The 15689-nt window shown below is 42.2% G+C and overlaps 1 protein-coding gene across 1 annotated transcript; it reads left to right on the top strand.

Moving 5' to 3' along the window:
• Positions 1–5964: 5964 nt before the first annotated feature.
• Positions 5965–13769, top strand: LOC125519816 (inactive poly [ADP-ribose] polymerase RCD1-like). The gene is made up of 8 exons (XM_048684585.1): positions 5965–6200; positions 7679–8657; positions 8740–8975; positions 9065–9144; positions 9651–9779; positions 9879–9974; positions 11177–12206; positions 12339–13769. Exons 2-8 carry the CDS (start codon positions 7693–7695, stop codon positions 12479–12481), a joined length of 2679 nt encoding a protein of 892 aa, XP_048540542.1. The 5' UTR covers positions 5965–6200; positions 7679–7692; the 3' UTR covers positions 12482–13769.
• Positions 13770–15689: the final 1920 nt, after the last annotated feature.

Genomic DNA, 15689 nt, shown 5'->3' with positions numbered 1-15689 from the left:
TTATTATGAACATATCATTAACATTTTCATTAGGTTCATGTTCATTATCAGATTGAGTTTTAGCATCAGAAATAGAAATATCATTTGGATTATCAGGTGGTTCAGCAATAGGTTCACTAGAAGTTTGCACAGTTCTATCATTTTTGTTTTTCTTCCTTTTTGAAGAACTAGGTGCATCAATTTTATTTCTCTGAGAATCTTGCTCAATTCTCTTAGGGTGGCCTTCAGGATACAAAGGTTCCTGAGTCATTCTACCAGTTCTAGTAGCCACTTTAACAGCATAATAATTTTTCTTACTATTCATCTCATTGAGCAATTCTTTTTGAGCTTTAAGTACTTGTTCTACTTGAGTGGTAACCATAGAAGCATGTTTGCTAACAAGTTTAAGTTCACCTCTAATATTAGCCATATAATCCCAAGTATTTAATAATATCAGCATCTTGTTTTAATTGTCTACCAAAATAAGCATTGAAGTCTTCTTGATTAAACATAAAATTATCAAACTCATCCAAGCATTGACTAGCAATTTTAGTAGGAGGGATTTCAGCTTTATCATATCTATAGAGAGAATTTACCTTTACTACCTGTGTCGGGTTATCGAGGTCTAGAGGTTCTTCAATAAATAAAGGATTAAGATCATATATTTCTTCATCAGGCGGTAAATTGAGAGACCATGTATTTCTTCAATAGGAGGTAAATTCTTAACATCTTCAGCTTTAATACCTTTTTCTTTCATAGATTTCTTTGCCTCTTGCATATCTTCGGGACTGAGAAATAGAACACCTCTCTTCTTCGGAGTTGGTTTAGGAATAGGATCATTAATTGGAGCAGGAGCTGGCTCAGGAGGTGCCCAATTATTTTCATTTGTCAACATATTATTCAATAAATTTCAGCTTCATCCGGTGTTCTTTCCCTGAAAAGAGAACCAGCACAACTATCCAGGTAATCTCTGGAAGCATCGGTTAGTCCATTATAAAAGATATCAAGTATTTTTTTCTTAAGAGGATGATCAGGCAAAGCATTAAGTAACTTGAGAAGCCTCCCCCAAGCTTGTGGGAGACTCTCTTCTATTTAATTTGCACAAAGTTGTATATTTCCTTTAAAGCAGCTTGTTTCTTATGAGCAGGGAAATATTTAGCAGAGAAGTAATAAATCATATCCTGGGGACTACGCACACAACCAGGATCAAGAGAATTAAACCATATCTTAGCATCACCCTTTAATGAGAACGGAAATATTTTGAGGATATAAAAGTACGAGATCTCTCATCATTAGTGAAGGGTGGCTATATCATTTAATTTAGTAAGATGTGCTACAACAGTTTCAGATTCATAGCCATAAAAAGGAACAGATTCAACCAAAGTAATTATATCAGGATCAACAGAGCATTCATAATCCTTATTAGCAACACAGATAGGTGAAGTAGCAAAAGCAGGGTCAGGTCTCATCCTAGCATTTGGAGATTGCTTATTCCATTTAGCTAATAACCTTTTGAGTTCATATCTATCTTTGCAGGCTAAAATAGCTAAAGAAGCATCTTGATCAAATAAATAACTCTCAGGAATAATAAGTGATTCTTCATCATCACTTTCATCTTCATAATCAGATTCAATATTTTCAATCTTTCTAGCCCTAGCAAGTCGTTCCTCTAGAAAATCGCTAAGTGGCATAGTAGTATTAGGCATAGAGGTAGGTTCATCATAAGTATCATGCATAGTAGAAGTAGCATCATCAATAACATGCGACATATCAGAATGAATAGCAGAAGCAGGTGTAGGTGACGCAAGCTTACGCATAACAGAAGGTGAATCAAGTGTAGAGCTAGATGGAAGTTCCTTACCTCCCCTCGTAGCTGAGGGATAGATCTTGGTTTTTGGATCTCTCAAGTTCTTCATAGTGTCCAGCAGATATAAATCCCAAGTGACTCAAAGAATAGAGCTATGCTCCCCGGCAACGGCGCCAGAAATTAGTCTTGATAACCCACAAGTATAGGGGATCGCAACAGCTTTCGAGGGTAGAGTATTCAACCCAAATTTATTAATTCGACACAAGGGGAGCCAAAGAATATTCTCAAGTATTAGCAGCTGAGTTGTCAATTCAACCACACCTGGAAACTTAGTATCTGCAGCAAAGTGTTTAGTAGCAAAGTAATATGATAGTGATGGTAACGGTAACAAAAGAGTAATGAAAGCAAAGTAATGTTTTTGGTGTTTTGTAGTGATTGTAACAATAGCAACGGGGAAGTAAATAAGCGTAAACCAGTATATGGAAAGCTCGTAGGCATCAGATCAATGATGGATAATTATGCCGGATGCGGTTCATCATGTAACAGTTATAACATAGGGTGACACATAACTAGCTCCAATTCGTCAATGTAATGTAGGCATGTATTCTGATATAGTCATACGTGCTTATGGAAAAGAACTTGCATGACATCTTTTGTCCTACCCTCCCATGGCAGCGGGGTCCTAATGGAAACTAAGGGATATTAAGGCCTCCTTTTAATAGAGAACCGGAACAAAGTATTAGCATATAGTGAATACATGAACTCCTCAAACTACGGTCATCACCGGTAAGTATCCCGATTATTGTCACTTCGGGGTTAACGGATCATAACACATAATAGGTGACTATAGACTTGCAAGATAGGATCTAGAACTCTCATATATTGATGAAAACATAACAGGTTCAGATCTGAAATCATGGCACTCGGGCCCTAGTGACAAGCATTAAGCATAGCAAAGTCATAGCAACATCAATCTCAGAACATAGTGGATACTAGGGATCAAACCCTAACAAAACTAACTCGATTACATGGTGAATCTCATCCAACTCATCACCGTCCAGCAAGCCTACGATGAAATTACTCACGCACGACGGTGAGCATCATGAAATTGGTGATAGAGGATGGTTGATGATGACGACGGCGACGAATCCCCCTCTCCGGAGCCCCGAACGGACTCCAGATCAGCCATCCCGAGAGGTTTTAGGGCTTGGCGGCGGCTCCGTATCATAAAACGCGATGATTTTTCTCTCCTATTTTTTCTCCCCGAAAGCAGTTATATAGAGTTGGAGTTGGAGTCGGGGGGTCTCCAGGGGGCCCACGAGGTAGGGGGGCACGCCCTAGGGGGGCGCCGCCCACCCTCGTGAGAAGGGTGTGGGCCCCCTGGTCTTCATCTTTGGCGAGGATTTTTTATTATTTACTGTAAGATATCCCGTGGAGTTTCAGGTCATTCCAAGAATTTTTGTTTTCTGCACATAAAACAACATCATGGCAATTCTGCTGAAAACAGCGTCAGTCCGGGTTAGTTCCATTCAAATCATACAAGTTAGAGTCCAAAATAAGGGCAAAAGTGTTTGGAAAAGTAGATACGTTGGAGCCGTATCATGGCGCTACCCCTTGGGATAGCCAGGGGCAACCCACTAGGACCCTCTAGAAACTCCAGAACTTTCTGGTGCGCTCTATAACCTTCCGATGGCTTCTAAAAAACCAGGATGCTCTCAAGAACTTCTAGGATACTCTCGAGCACTTCTGGGACGCTCCCAAATCCATACAGAACCATCCAGAACTCTTTCAGTGCCCTTCTCTCATAGTCCTATGTACTCCTACTTCTCTAAAAACCACTAGTCGTTAAACGTGTACAACCCTACAGGTTCGGTAATATACAGACATGACCCTGCAGGTTAAGCATGTTCACTGTGGGAAGTTTTTTGTTTAGCTAGGTGGTTGAAACTTGTTGTACCGTGGGAACGAATACAATATCTAAAAGTGGTGGCACATGTATTCAAGGGACATGCCTGGCATGTTGTGGCCGTTGGGGAGGTGGATTCGATGGCGCGGAGGGAGGCGACCGGTGGGAAGACGAGGCGATTGGGAGAGGTCGATGAGGACATGTAGATCCAATGGCATATGGGGCGCATGAACCCGGTAGACTGCAGGTACCCATTGTGGCCCTTAGGGAGGCAGGTCCGATGGTGAGGAGAGAAGTTGTCGATGCGGAGGTGGGCTAAGGAGTAAGCTAAGAGAGAGTGTCAGAGGCTATGAGACGGGCAGATGACAAAAGCAGGGTGCCCCACATTCTTAGCTGCTGATTCTCAGGCTAATTCTACTTCGCTGGTAGAAAATCTACTTACCTAGGAACAGGCGATAGAACATACCAATGACACTCGTGCTATGAAGAAATATGAGATTCTCAAAACAGGGAAGGCTACGGATACACATTGGGCTAGGTTAACAAGTATCTTTGTTTGACCTTGGGTTCATTGTTTCATGTTGGAGTCAAGCTCTACTGGTTGGCCTGAGACGGAGTGGAGAGTGGGAGCGGCACCAGAGGTTTTGGATGGCGAAGCAAGGGTGGTGTTGATGGGCTAGAGGTGTGGCCCATCAACGGTGGTACCTCATCGTTGACGGATCAGTAGTAGCCACCCGCCGGAGCTGAGTGGTCGTCAGTGTTTTGGCACACATGCCCGACCACTCTGTTCACCTCTCGCGGGTCACCATATTGCCCATTAGTGGTGACTTCCGACACCAGTTGTCTACTGGTTATCGTTGGTGGATTAACAATGACCCATCATCAATAATGCTCATCATTGATGGCCTATCAGTAGTAAACTGAATGGTGAAATGTTAATTGTAGTGTTGATGTTAGTTATTCCTTCATATTTGACATCATGTAGTCCATTAGACTGGGGCATTTGGACTTACAGTAAAAGAAAAGAAAAGTAGAAAGAATGAGTTAAGCGACTAGTCACCCCCCTCCCACTCGATCACAAAACATAGAAGACATTTCCTATATCATGCTCATTGCCTTAGTTTCTCAAGGATTCGCACAGGGCGATCATCACGGGTCAAGCCCGTTAGCGTAGTAAGGCAAGACCATATTTTTTACATTTGTTCGCTAGCAGTTGGTTTTAGAGCCATTTTTCATGTTCCTTCTGGTTCTAGTTTCTTCTTTTCATCCATTAGCTTTATTCATATTTTTGACGCAATTTTTTTTAAAAAAAATCACGTCTTTTTTAACAAAAATCTATAAATTTGAAAATTATCATATTTTTTAAAAAATGTTCACATAATTTAAAAATCATTCATATTTTAAACATATTTTCGCATACTTAAATTCAAAAAAATCATGTTTTTCTGAAGAATATTCTGGAATTTTTAAAATTGTTCTCAATTTTTTTTAAAATGGTTGATTTCTTAGAATGAAAACAAAAACTGTGTGTTTGTAAAAGGAAACTAGTTGAAAACATATAGAAAATCAATAAAAAACAAAAATATCAGTTCTCTCTTCCGAAGTGGGTTGGCCCAGTCCCGTGCGCCCGTCATGTGCGTTTGGTCAGCAAATTGACACAGCGAGCTTGATAAGGCTCCCAACCCAGAAGGCCGTGAAAGAGGAGTGCTCCTAGTCCGCGCTCGCGCGCCCCCTTGCATGGGCCGGCACAGCTATGCGAGCGAGTAGCTTGCTCATCAAGCACACAGGCCGACTGGTTGACCGTTGAATCTTAGGAAAACACACGGGTTCATTTTTTTCAAATCTGGGAAAACTTTCATGCTTCAGAAAAGTTTATAAAATTTTAAAAATATGAAATTGCGAATTTGAAAGAATTTCACCTATTTGAAAAGTGTTCACAGATTTGAAAAGTATTCAGGAACTGAAACAAGTTTCATGGATTTTTAAAAATTATGAATGTGCAGATTTGAAAAATGTTCATGAACTAAAAAATTAAAAATTGTTTTTGATTTTCTAAAAAATCACGAATTTGAAAAGGAAAATTTTAATGATATTAAGTAATAAAAAGTAAAAACAAAAATAATAAAGAACGAACAAAGAAAGAAAAACGGTCGACAGCTTCTTGAAGCTTTCCAAAACCGGGGACGCCTTTAACCAGCGCACTGAGCGCCGAATAGGAACCAGCGCGAAAGCGCCCGATCAACGGGCCTTGCACGCATCATCATCAGAACGGGCCAGCGTCCCTGCGTGCCAGTCCAGCCCACGTGTCCCGTCTCCTCCATTTCTCTCCTCCGACTCCGAGCTCTCCAGCCTCGCCGCGAGAAACCCCGTCCCGGATGTCGGAGGCCGTGGAAGCACCGGAGGCGCGGGAGAGGGTGCCGTCGTCGCCGCCCTACTGACCGCACCCGTCACTTCCACCGCCGCGCGCCCGCGTCCCCTCCGGCGACGGGTCCTCCCTCCTCTGTGTTTGTAAGGCCCCGTTCCTCTCGTTCCCTCGCGTCATCCCTCCCTCCCCCTTTGCTGCATCATCTGCGTTGCTTGTCCTTGTAAGAATTTTCGGTTTGGTTGCTCATAGCCTCATAGGAGTCCTCTAGTTGTTTTATAAAAAAAATCTGGATTTTTATTTCGTTTCTTCTTTTTTTTGTTTTTGCGGGAAGTTTCTTCTTCTTTTGTTCGGTTTAATTCCATTTCAAGTAGGGTTTTTCCCTTCACTCATAGACGCTAGTTGCTTTAGAAGGGGTTTCCCTTTCCTTTTCCGTTCGCACAGTGGTGGATTACTGGATTTATTAGTGCCCTGTTTTAAATGCGCTTAGACATTTGCGATTCGGCACCTATACAAGAAAAATCTTGAACCCACGTTGAGGGCCTAGGACCCCACTCAAAATATGTAATTCGGACATAATTTCTTTGTATTTTAGAAGAAAAAAGACGCCAGAACTATGTGAATTTGTACAAGCCTCAGGCCCCCCACTTCTATAGTTTGCCCCCAGCGCCCCAATCAGATTTTTTTTCTACTTGAATGCTTTCGCAACATTTTAACTATTTCTTTTATTTTGCATTGCACCTGAAAGTAGTATCTATGTAAGTAATTTTCTTTGATGAGTTATTACTGGTTTTATATTATCTTTCTGTATCAAATATTTCCTGCCAAGTGCATGATTATGCTGCTGTTTGCAAGAGATTAATGAAGATCCCTGCTTATGCAACTGTTGTTGTCTTACCAAAGATTGAATCAAGTACTCCCTCCGTTTGTTTTTATAAGACGTTCAGACAACTTGCTTTGTGCTGTTTTTGAACAGTGTCTGAAAGTCTAAAACGTCTTATAAAAACAAACAGAGGTAGTATAATGTAAGATACATTAAAAAATGGTAGTTTCATATGTCAATAGCTTGTATTCTCTACTCTTATTGGCAGCATTTGAGTCTCTGGAATAATCTGTGGCCTCTTCGAGAAGCATAGTCACTTAGTCAGGAACTCAGGATGCCCATAAGTTGTATTGTCTACTTCTATATACTGATTTACATATCAAAAGACACCGCAGACAAGTACTTGAATACTCCCTCCGTCCCGAAATAAGTGTCTCGACTTTGTACTAGCTCTAGTACAAATTTGTACTAAGCTCAAGACACTTATTTTGGGACGGAGGGAGTACTTTACTGCCTGCCTCTTTGAAGAAAACGTTCACTGAATGATGATTCCTGTATTTGAACCATTTCCATATCTAGTCATTTGACTTGTGCTCTGATGAAGTCCACTTCTATTTGCAAAGTAGTGCTGATTAAGACTTTCTGATGTATCTGTGTGTTCCGTGTTACACTTACATTTACTGTTGCCTTACAGGATCGTGTTATACTTATGAGATAAATATTAAAAAAGTAAGGGAAGAACTGTAAATTTTCTATCATATTAGGATCACCCATTGCCATGTTTCTTTGTTTTTCTATTAGGAAGTAAAGCACCCATGGATCCACTGCAAAAGTCTAAGGCTTTGTGCCTGAAGCGCAAGCCCGATGATGATTGCTTGGCGAAAAACAGCAAGTCCCATCATACTGAAATTGATAATGTATCTTCTATGGTGCACAGCGGATCCTCATCGGATTTACCTGCTCACAGTTGTCACAGCCAACCTAATCTTGCTAATGATTGTGTTAATTACCTGAAAAGTGGGGCGCCAAGTCGTGTCGTGTTTTACAAACAAGGTTCATGGTGTGACTTCCCTGACAAAATAGTCACATCCATTGTTGATGCATTCGGAGGTGACAAATCTAGTATCGTTGTTGTGATGGATGACCAGCCTCTACTTATTGATTTCTTATCAATGACCTTGGTGAACCTAAAAACGAGGAAACAGCGATCTGTTGCATGGCTTGATGGGACTAACAACTGGTCTTTTCCGTCTTCATTCTTTGATGAGGAAGTTGAAGAATCCGCAAAGTTGAGCAGAAATGTTGTTGAAGGTGCTGCACTAGGTTCCGTTAGGGGTAATGTTGTGAAGCCTCCATCTGATGTGGCGAAACAAGCTATGCTTGAAGCCAGCCCTCCAGTTATACAGAGTTCTTGTGCTTTAGATATATTGCGTAAGAAGATTGTACATGTTGAAAGAGGTAGCGAAAGCTTTCTGTTTGTTCAGAACCTTTTCCTCTCTGGTATGGGTTCATTTGCAGTGCCTAACAACATTCTTCATATTCATCGGTACTCTCCAAAGGATATCCCTGCACAGCGTAGACTTGAAGCTTTTGAGAAACAGTTGAGGTTGACAGGACAGAAGTCTGGCAATGCAAATGCAAAATATGGATGGCTTGGATCCAGAAAGCAAGACATTGTCAGTGTTATAGTTAATGGTTTTGTTAGCACTGGAAAAAACACTCATGATACGGTAATGGCCGATGGCATTTATCTGTCACCTGAAAACCGCGCCTTTACAAGGTTGTCATTTCATTTTGTAGTTTCAATGGTCTGTTTTAGTTACATATCAGTGGATGTTGCATAACATTTTATTATTTTGCAGTGTTGGTCTTTGTGATGTTGACGAAAAAGGGGTACAGTATATGTTGTTGTGCCGAGCCATATTGGGCAAAACAGGAGTTATCAAACCAGGTTCACAGGAGGAGTTTCTAGGCATTTATGATTCTGGCGTTGATGATTGCTCAAACCCAAACTATTATGTGATCTGGCCATCACACCGAAGCACTAATATTTCTCTGGAATACCTTATAAGTTTCAGGCTTGCTCCAAAAGTTCAAGGTATGCTAAGTCGTTTAGTGTTGAATTTCTTATCATGTATGTTTACATGAGATAAATGACTGATCCACTTTGACTGTACTTATTTACAGAGTATTTTCGTAGCTTAAAGGGTTTATGGTTGCGCCCACCTCCAGGTGAAGTGAAAGTGGATCCTTCTATTCTTCAATCAGTGAGTCACCTGAACTCTTATCATGGTACTCCCTTCGTTCGCAAATATAAGATGTTTCGGATATTTGAATATGGACTACATACGGACTGAAATGAATGAACAAACACACTAAAATGTGTCTATATACATCCGATTCAGAAAAAAGTTTGAACATCTTATATTTATGAACGTAGGGAGTACTTCCCAATAGGAGCTAACGGGTTACAAGCATACTGTTTGCTTGGATGTGTCTTTGAGTATTAGCAATTTTTGCCAGAGTATGTTTGTCAAATTTTAGGTCGCGAGATCTTATGGGTTTCACCTCTAACCTACCCCCAACTTGTTTGGGACTAAAGGCTTTGTTGTTGTTGTTGTTGTTGTTGTTGTTGTTTTGTTGTTGTATGTTTGTCAAATTTTAACTTTACCTCCAAGTACTGCTCTCTGTGCCTTCTGTGTTAAAAAGCACTTCTAGTGCTGTCATAAGCTAATAATCTCCTGTTGATCTGACATCTATGACTTGTATGTAGGTACTATGTCAAACTGATGAAGGGCCAACGTCTCCATGGATTTCATTCAGATTGCTCTTTGAGACAATACAAGACAGTATATCGTCTTTAGCGAGGGAATTGCTCTATCGCCACTATGAGGAGTTGAAGGTATTGCCTTCTTGGCAACTTCTATTTTGTTATCAATTGTCACTGAATTTTGCAGTCAGTTTGCTTCTGTCTATTCATTCAAATGATTTTATTACACAGGAAAATAAGATTACTCGTGATGAAATGGTCAAGAAAATGATGATAATAGTTGGAGAGAAATTACTTCTGGATACCTTAACAAAACTTAAATACAGTGTAAGTTACTCTGGCAGTATACTTTATCTAAGTACACATTTGATGATCACCATACCAAGAGTGAATTACGCAAGACTGGTGTACAGAGCAATGTTTTGTGATGCGTCTGCGAATATTTCTTAATGCCTATGAACAACAATTTTTGGTTGGTGCCCACGCATGTCAAACCTAAGTTAGCCAAAGTGAAAGTGTGGCTTGGCTCAAAAGTGTGCCAACTGAGAGCCTCAACTGTAGCCACATTGGCTAAAATAAGAGTGACACTAGGGATTTGGGCTAAGAAAGTGGGGCAAGCCTTTAGAGGTTTGTGCCTATTATATTCTTAGACTAAGAGAGCATCGAATATTACTTTTGAGATGTTTTTAATTATTCATAAGGTAAAAGTCCCCAAATTTATTGCTGGTGCAATGGTGCTGTTCTCTTGATGGAATGATGGCATGGTTAGCTTTTTTGTGTAGTACTACTACTTACCTCTGTTTCAAAATAGGAGGTGTATCATGATTGTCCAAGCTCGTGCTTTGACCAACGATTAGTCCAACAATATTTGGTTTATGAAAATAGACACCATTGGGTTCGTAAACAAAAGCAGTTTCTTTGATTGTGATTTTGTAACTGTAGCTGTTAACAAAATACTGTTTTAGATATTTACGGTCAGAGCGGAGGGAGCATGTGCTGTTCGACAAAGTTGGCATAGTATTTACTGTGTTTTACAATGTTTGTGCATCTTCTTGGAAAGCTTTGTTTCCAATGTTGGCCCAAATGACAAATCGATAGTTTAGGGGCTGTTTGGTTGGCGGCCTTACCTTGCCACGCCAAAGGTGCGGCACGCCACAGCTCCGTAGGCAGCTGTTTGGATGCTGATGAAGGTTTGGCTCGCCACACATGCAAAGAGCTTTTTCCAGCAGAATTTCTCGCCACAAGTGTGGCGCTGATTTTGTCCGCCACAATCCTTGGCATGCCACAAGTGTGGCCAAACAAGTGTGGCATTTTGAGTAACCAACCAAACAGCCCCTTAGTCATTGCAATATTTCCACTCTCCCTTTCATTGCTGCCAAAGAGGTTGTATCATGTCATTCTCTACTTTGTGTGCATGCCATTTCAGTATTTTTTCTTATATTTAGCGATTCCTTGTCTGTGGACGTTGTGGGCTTGGACAAATGTGGCCAACCACGTTTCTGTTCTTAACTTCTTCCCTCCTATTGCAGCCGTCATTATGGTACAACTCTCCTGCAAAGAATACCAGTTGTCCTGCAACATTGGGATCTGTCTGCATTGGGACAAGTACAGATGTTGTATCTGCAACTCCTAGTCATGATGGTCCAGCACCAAGTGTACTTCGTGAGAATTGTGAACCTGTGAATTCCACATATGGTGGTTCTCCTGCGAGTGCAGTCCGAGGACAGCATTCGCCCACCCCAAGTATGTGTTTGGAAAGCTCTTCATCCCGCTGTACTAACAGCCAGGATCCTTTTGCATCCATGGTGGCACCTCTAGGTCATGATGCCCTTGTGAGGAGTGCGTTGCTCAGTGTTAATGGCTTGGATTCTTCTGGACCAAGCATGGAATATAATGGTCATGATACCCTCGCACGAAGCTGTTCTGAAGGCCATGACTCTCATGTATCAAGACCAACACCTGGGAACACTGCATCTGTCAGTATGGAAGGCCTGCATTCTGCTGCACCAGGTACGACACCTGAAGCCCATGACGCTCTTGCATCCAATAGGGCACATGAAAGTGTTGCTGCAACTCCAGGCGTATCATGTCAAGCCTATACTCCAAGTAGGGTTCCTCAGTTCTCCGCAGCGACAAGTATGGCGCCTGAGCTCTGTGCACCAAGAAGTATGGCACCACATCTCCGTGCGCCAAGAAGTATGGCGCCTGAGCTCTGTGCACCAAGAAGCATGGCACCGCATCTCCGTGCGCCAAGAAGTATGGCGCCTGAGCTTTGTGCACCAAGAAGTAATGCACCACATCTCCGTGCGCCAAGAAGTATGGCGCCTGAGCTCTGTGCACCAAGAAGTATGGCCCCGCAACTCCGTGCGCCAAAAAGCATGGCGCCTCACCTCCGTGTGCAAAGCAAGGTGCCTAAAGTTCCTGCAAGAAAGACCATGCCTGAAGCCAGCTATTCCAGTGCAGCAACTGTGGTTCCTGTGATCTGTAAACCTCCGTCATCGAGTGTTTTACCAAAAGAGAAGAGTCATCCTACATCAAGCAAGGAGTGCATGACATCAGGTTTAATTCTAAACCACAAAACGCTCTTAACCTTAGTATGGTGCTTGAAAATCTTATTCTCATGCATACCAAGGGATGCATTTTGCATCTTCCTCTCTCTGTTGATCAAACCTTGTTAACGTTTCTGTGCAGAAAATGTGGCTCCAAAGAATCCAGCAGCGCAGTGTGGATCAAACAAGAGCCTCCCCAGGATAGGCGTTGACGATGGCAGCACCGCCGCATATTCAGCAGATAGACTCATCACCCTGTCAGCGGAGGGCGAGAAATGCCTGTAGAAGACCCCGTTGTGTCAGTGACCGCGTTCCCGCTGAAACCCATATGTGGTGTCATACAACCCGTTCTCCTGTGGATGCACATGAACAATTGGTCTTAGCCTGTTACTCTGGCAGGTCTCCGCTCACTCTTGTACAAAAAGCAGTAACTCGGTACACTTCCCCTTACGCGACGCAAATTTTGCCTTGTCGACTCAGATGGTTGATCTGTGGTGGTCAGTTAGTGTTTCTCACATGTCTTCCTACCTGGCTTAGGCAGTGACTAACTGACTATGGGCCACTTCTTTTCAGCTGCTGCGGCAGATTCAGAAGCTGAAAAGAGGTGTGTTTTGCCCCTCAGCTTCAGTGGTGTTCTTCACACTTTGTACAAAGAAAAGTTTCTGAATGCTGTTCGGCTGCTTGATGATGCCGGGTGCAGCATTCTGGTACGATGTGATACTGGTTACTTTCTGAAATGAAACCCATAAACTGAAACCTATTTTTTGGTCCCCGATCTTTCCCTTTGAATGCATGCCCGCTTGAATCGAACCGATGTGTCTTCAAGCACATGCTCAGCATGTCTTAGAGAAAGTGCACAGGCCAGGTAGTTTCCCTTGAACCATATGATTGCACGCCGCCGCAGAGCATCTGTAAGAAACAGGGAGACGGGTGGCATAGGGGTTCGATGCCTTCATCAACAAAGCCCATGGACAAGAATGGCGTTCACAGATTCGTTTTCCATTTCCATGCATGTGTTTCGTGCTTTTGAAGGGAATTTCCGTGCATGTTCCAAGTTCACTTTCTTTTCTCTTTCTCTCTCTTTTTTAGAAAAACTTGAAGTCTTCTGAAACTACTATTTTGGTGTCTGAGTGTGCAGGATATCTTTGTGCAAAAATTATGGATGGTATCACGGCGATGGAGCATCGCAGAGTACGACAGCACCAGCGACACCGGGGAAACTGGGAAAGGCGGCAGCAGCCAGAGAAAACGACCGAGGATGATGTTTCGAACCTCTGCCTGTCACGTCGTAGCACCACTACGCCACTACCAAATGATGGCATATATATCTCCGGCGAGTCCTCTGCTCGACAATGCTCGTCGGCATCTATCTACCTATCTATCTATCTCCATTCCACTCCATCATGGAATGGAAGATGCTGCGGCGGCGGCCGGCTTTTGTGTTCTGTGTGTTGCAGCCGTGTTCCACCGAATATTCATTGCTATCTTGAAACAAATAGTTCCCTGGTGCTGATCGAGCGGATTTTTTTGTCCAAAAGGACCACCTGACCAGATGAATTGACAAAAGAGACTACATGTGGATCAATTTGATAAAAAAGACCCCCTCAGCGGTGGCGGCAGGCGACACGTGGCACCTGCCGCCACGCCAGGAGGCGACCGGCGATGGGATAACGTTTTTCGCACAGTGTGTAGCAGGAAACGGAACGGGGCAGGGCATGTGGGCCCGGCCGCCATCGTAGTAGGCGGCAGCGTCAGCTATTGCCGCACCCTAGCCGACAGCTGCTGCAGCTCGCGGGCCGAGGCGTGGGCCCAGCCGCCACCAGCGCTGGCGGCCACCCTACTGCACGCGCGTCCGCCCCGACGCATACGGCGCTGATTCCCCGCAGACAGCCCTCATTCCCACGCGCGGGAATCTATGAACTTTGACCGTTTGTGCCGACACTCAGCGGATATGACAGCCCTCATTCCCACACTGGTTGCTTTGGCGATGCTGCTCCCCGGGAATCACTCCGGCTTTTACTTCTTTTGCCCAGCGGATATGACGGCATTGCGGGAATCACTCACACGCTGAGGGAATCCGAGGCTGTGGGAACCTGTTGTGCCGACACTACAGGGATCCTCTTTCTTTTATATAGTATGCTTATGCTCAGTGCGCAAGCACACTGTCTCTGGCCTCCTCGTCTATTCTCTGCGTGTAAGAACAGGGAGAAAGCAAAACTCAGTAGGCACATTCACTCGTGATTTAGGGCGATTTAGAGTTGGATTTTGAATATGCTGAAGTTGAAGAAAAGATAGACGAGGGTAAGATCTATCCATTTTTGTTGGTTTCGTTTGCATGCATGAAGTTTGTACTCTTTTTGTTTAGTTCATAACTATGTGTTCTCTGTTGTGTTAGGTATTATTTCTTCACTTTTTGGAGTCATTTAGAGCTTCAGGAGTAGGATTTGTGTAGCGAAGTGAACTACGAAGTTGAAGATCAAGGTATGAGCTTCGCAATACATTGATTTTTTTGTGCATGCAGGGTGGTAATTAGTTCATCTTTTAGCTCTTCATTAGCTATGTGATGTTAGTGCTTAGAGGTTAGAAATAATTTCGGACGGCAGATGTAGCATTTATACTATTTTCTTAGAAGAGTGGGTTGAAGATGTTGTATCAATGTTGGGTGCGTCCATTAGTATTGACATGCGGAAATCTAATTACGGTAATTAACAAAAAAAATGTACTGTAATTGTTCATTGCATGTGGTATGTTATTTCATGTGGTATGTGTATTAATAAGTCTATAGTTAGGAAATCGTAGGTCTTCTTTTTTATGTCGCAATAATATAAATTTTGTATGTCAAGATTATGTGCTAATGTACTTAATGATGTATGTAATTAGGTAAAATAATTCATCTTAGTAGCAAACAAGGAGGAGATGACGTGATTGAAGAAATTGTGTTTGCACCTTCGCTGTCCCTTTTGAGGTGATGACCACATACATGCAAGTGCTATTTTCATATTTTTGATAGCAGAAAGAAAAATCCGTGTGTAATATTGATGTTCATGTGATAATAGGTTGACTCCGTTCATATAGTACCGGTGACGAAAATTTATTCGAACTATTTGAACTCTTAATTGCATTCGGAAGCACTATATTGGAGCTAAGGTATAAAATGACACCGTAATTTTGTTAATATTTTTTTATATTGATGTACTGTTGTGAATAATGTGCATGCCGCTGCAAATATTATTATTTGTAAATAAATGATTGCTATCGTATGATATGAAAAAAATTATATAAAGCCGAAAGAAATTAAATGTTTCACTCATATGATATTAAAATGTTATTATCGTACTATTATGTTTAGTGGTTGTTTGGATAGCGAGTAATTACCATCGGTTTTGTCATAACCTGTTGTAAGAAAATTAGTTTTTACTAATAGTTGTTTTTACTCTCTTAGACGAGTTTGAGAAAAAATAGATCTTTAAATACCTGTTAACCAAACAACCCC

Source organism: Triticum urartu, chromosome 7 (assembly GCF_003073215.2).
Source record: "Triticum urartu cultivar G1812 chromosome 7, Tu2.1, whole genome shotgun sequence".
Taxonomy (NCBI): domain Eukaryota; kingdom Viridiplantae; phylum Streptophyta; class Magnoliopsida; order Poales; family Poaceae; genus Triticum; species Triticum urartu.
The sequence above is the reverse complement of the archived record's forward strand: the minus strand, read 5'-3'. Positions and strand labels throughout refer to the sequence as shown.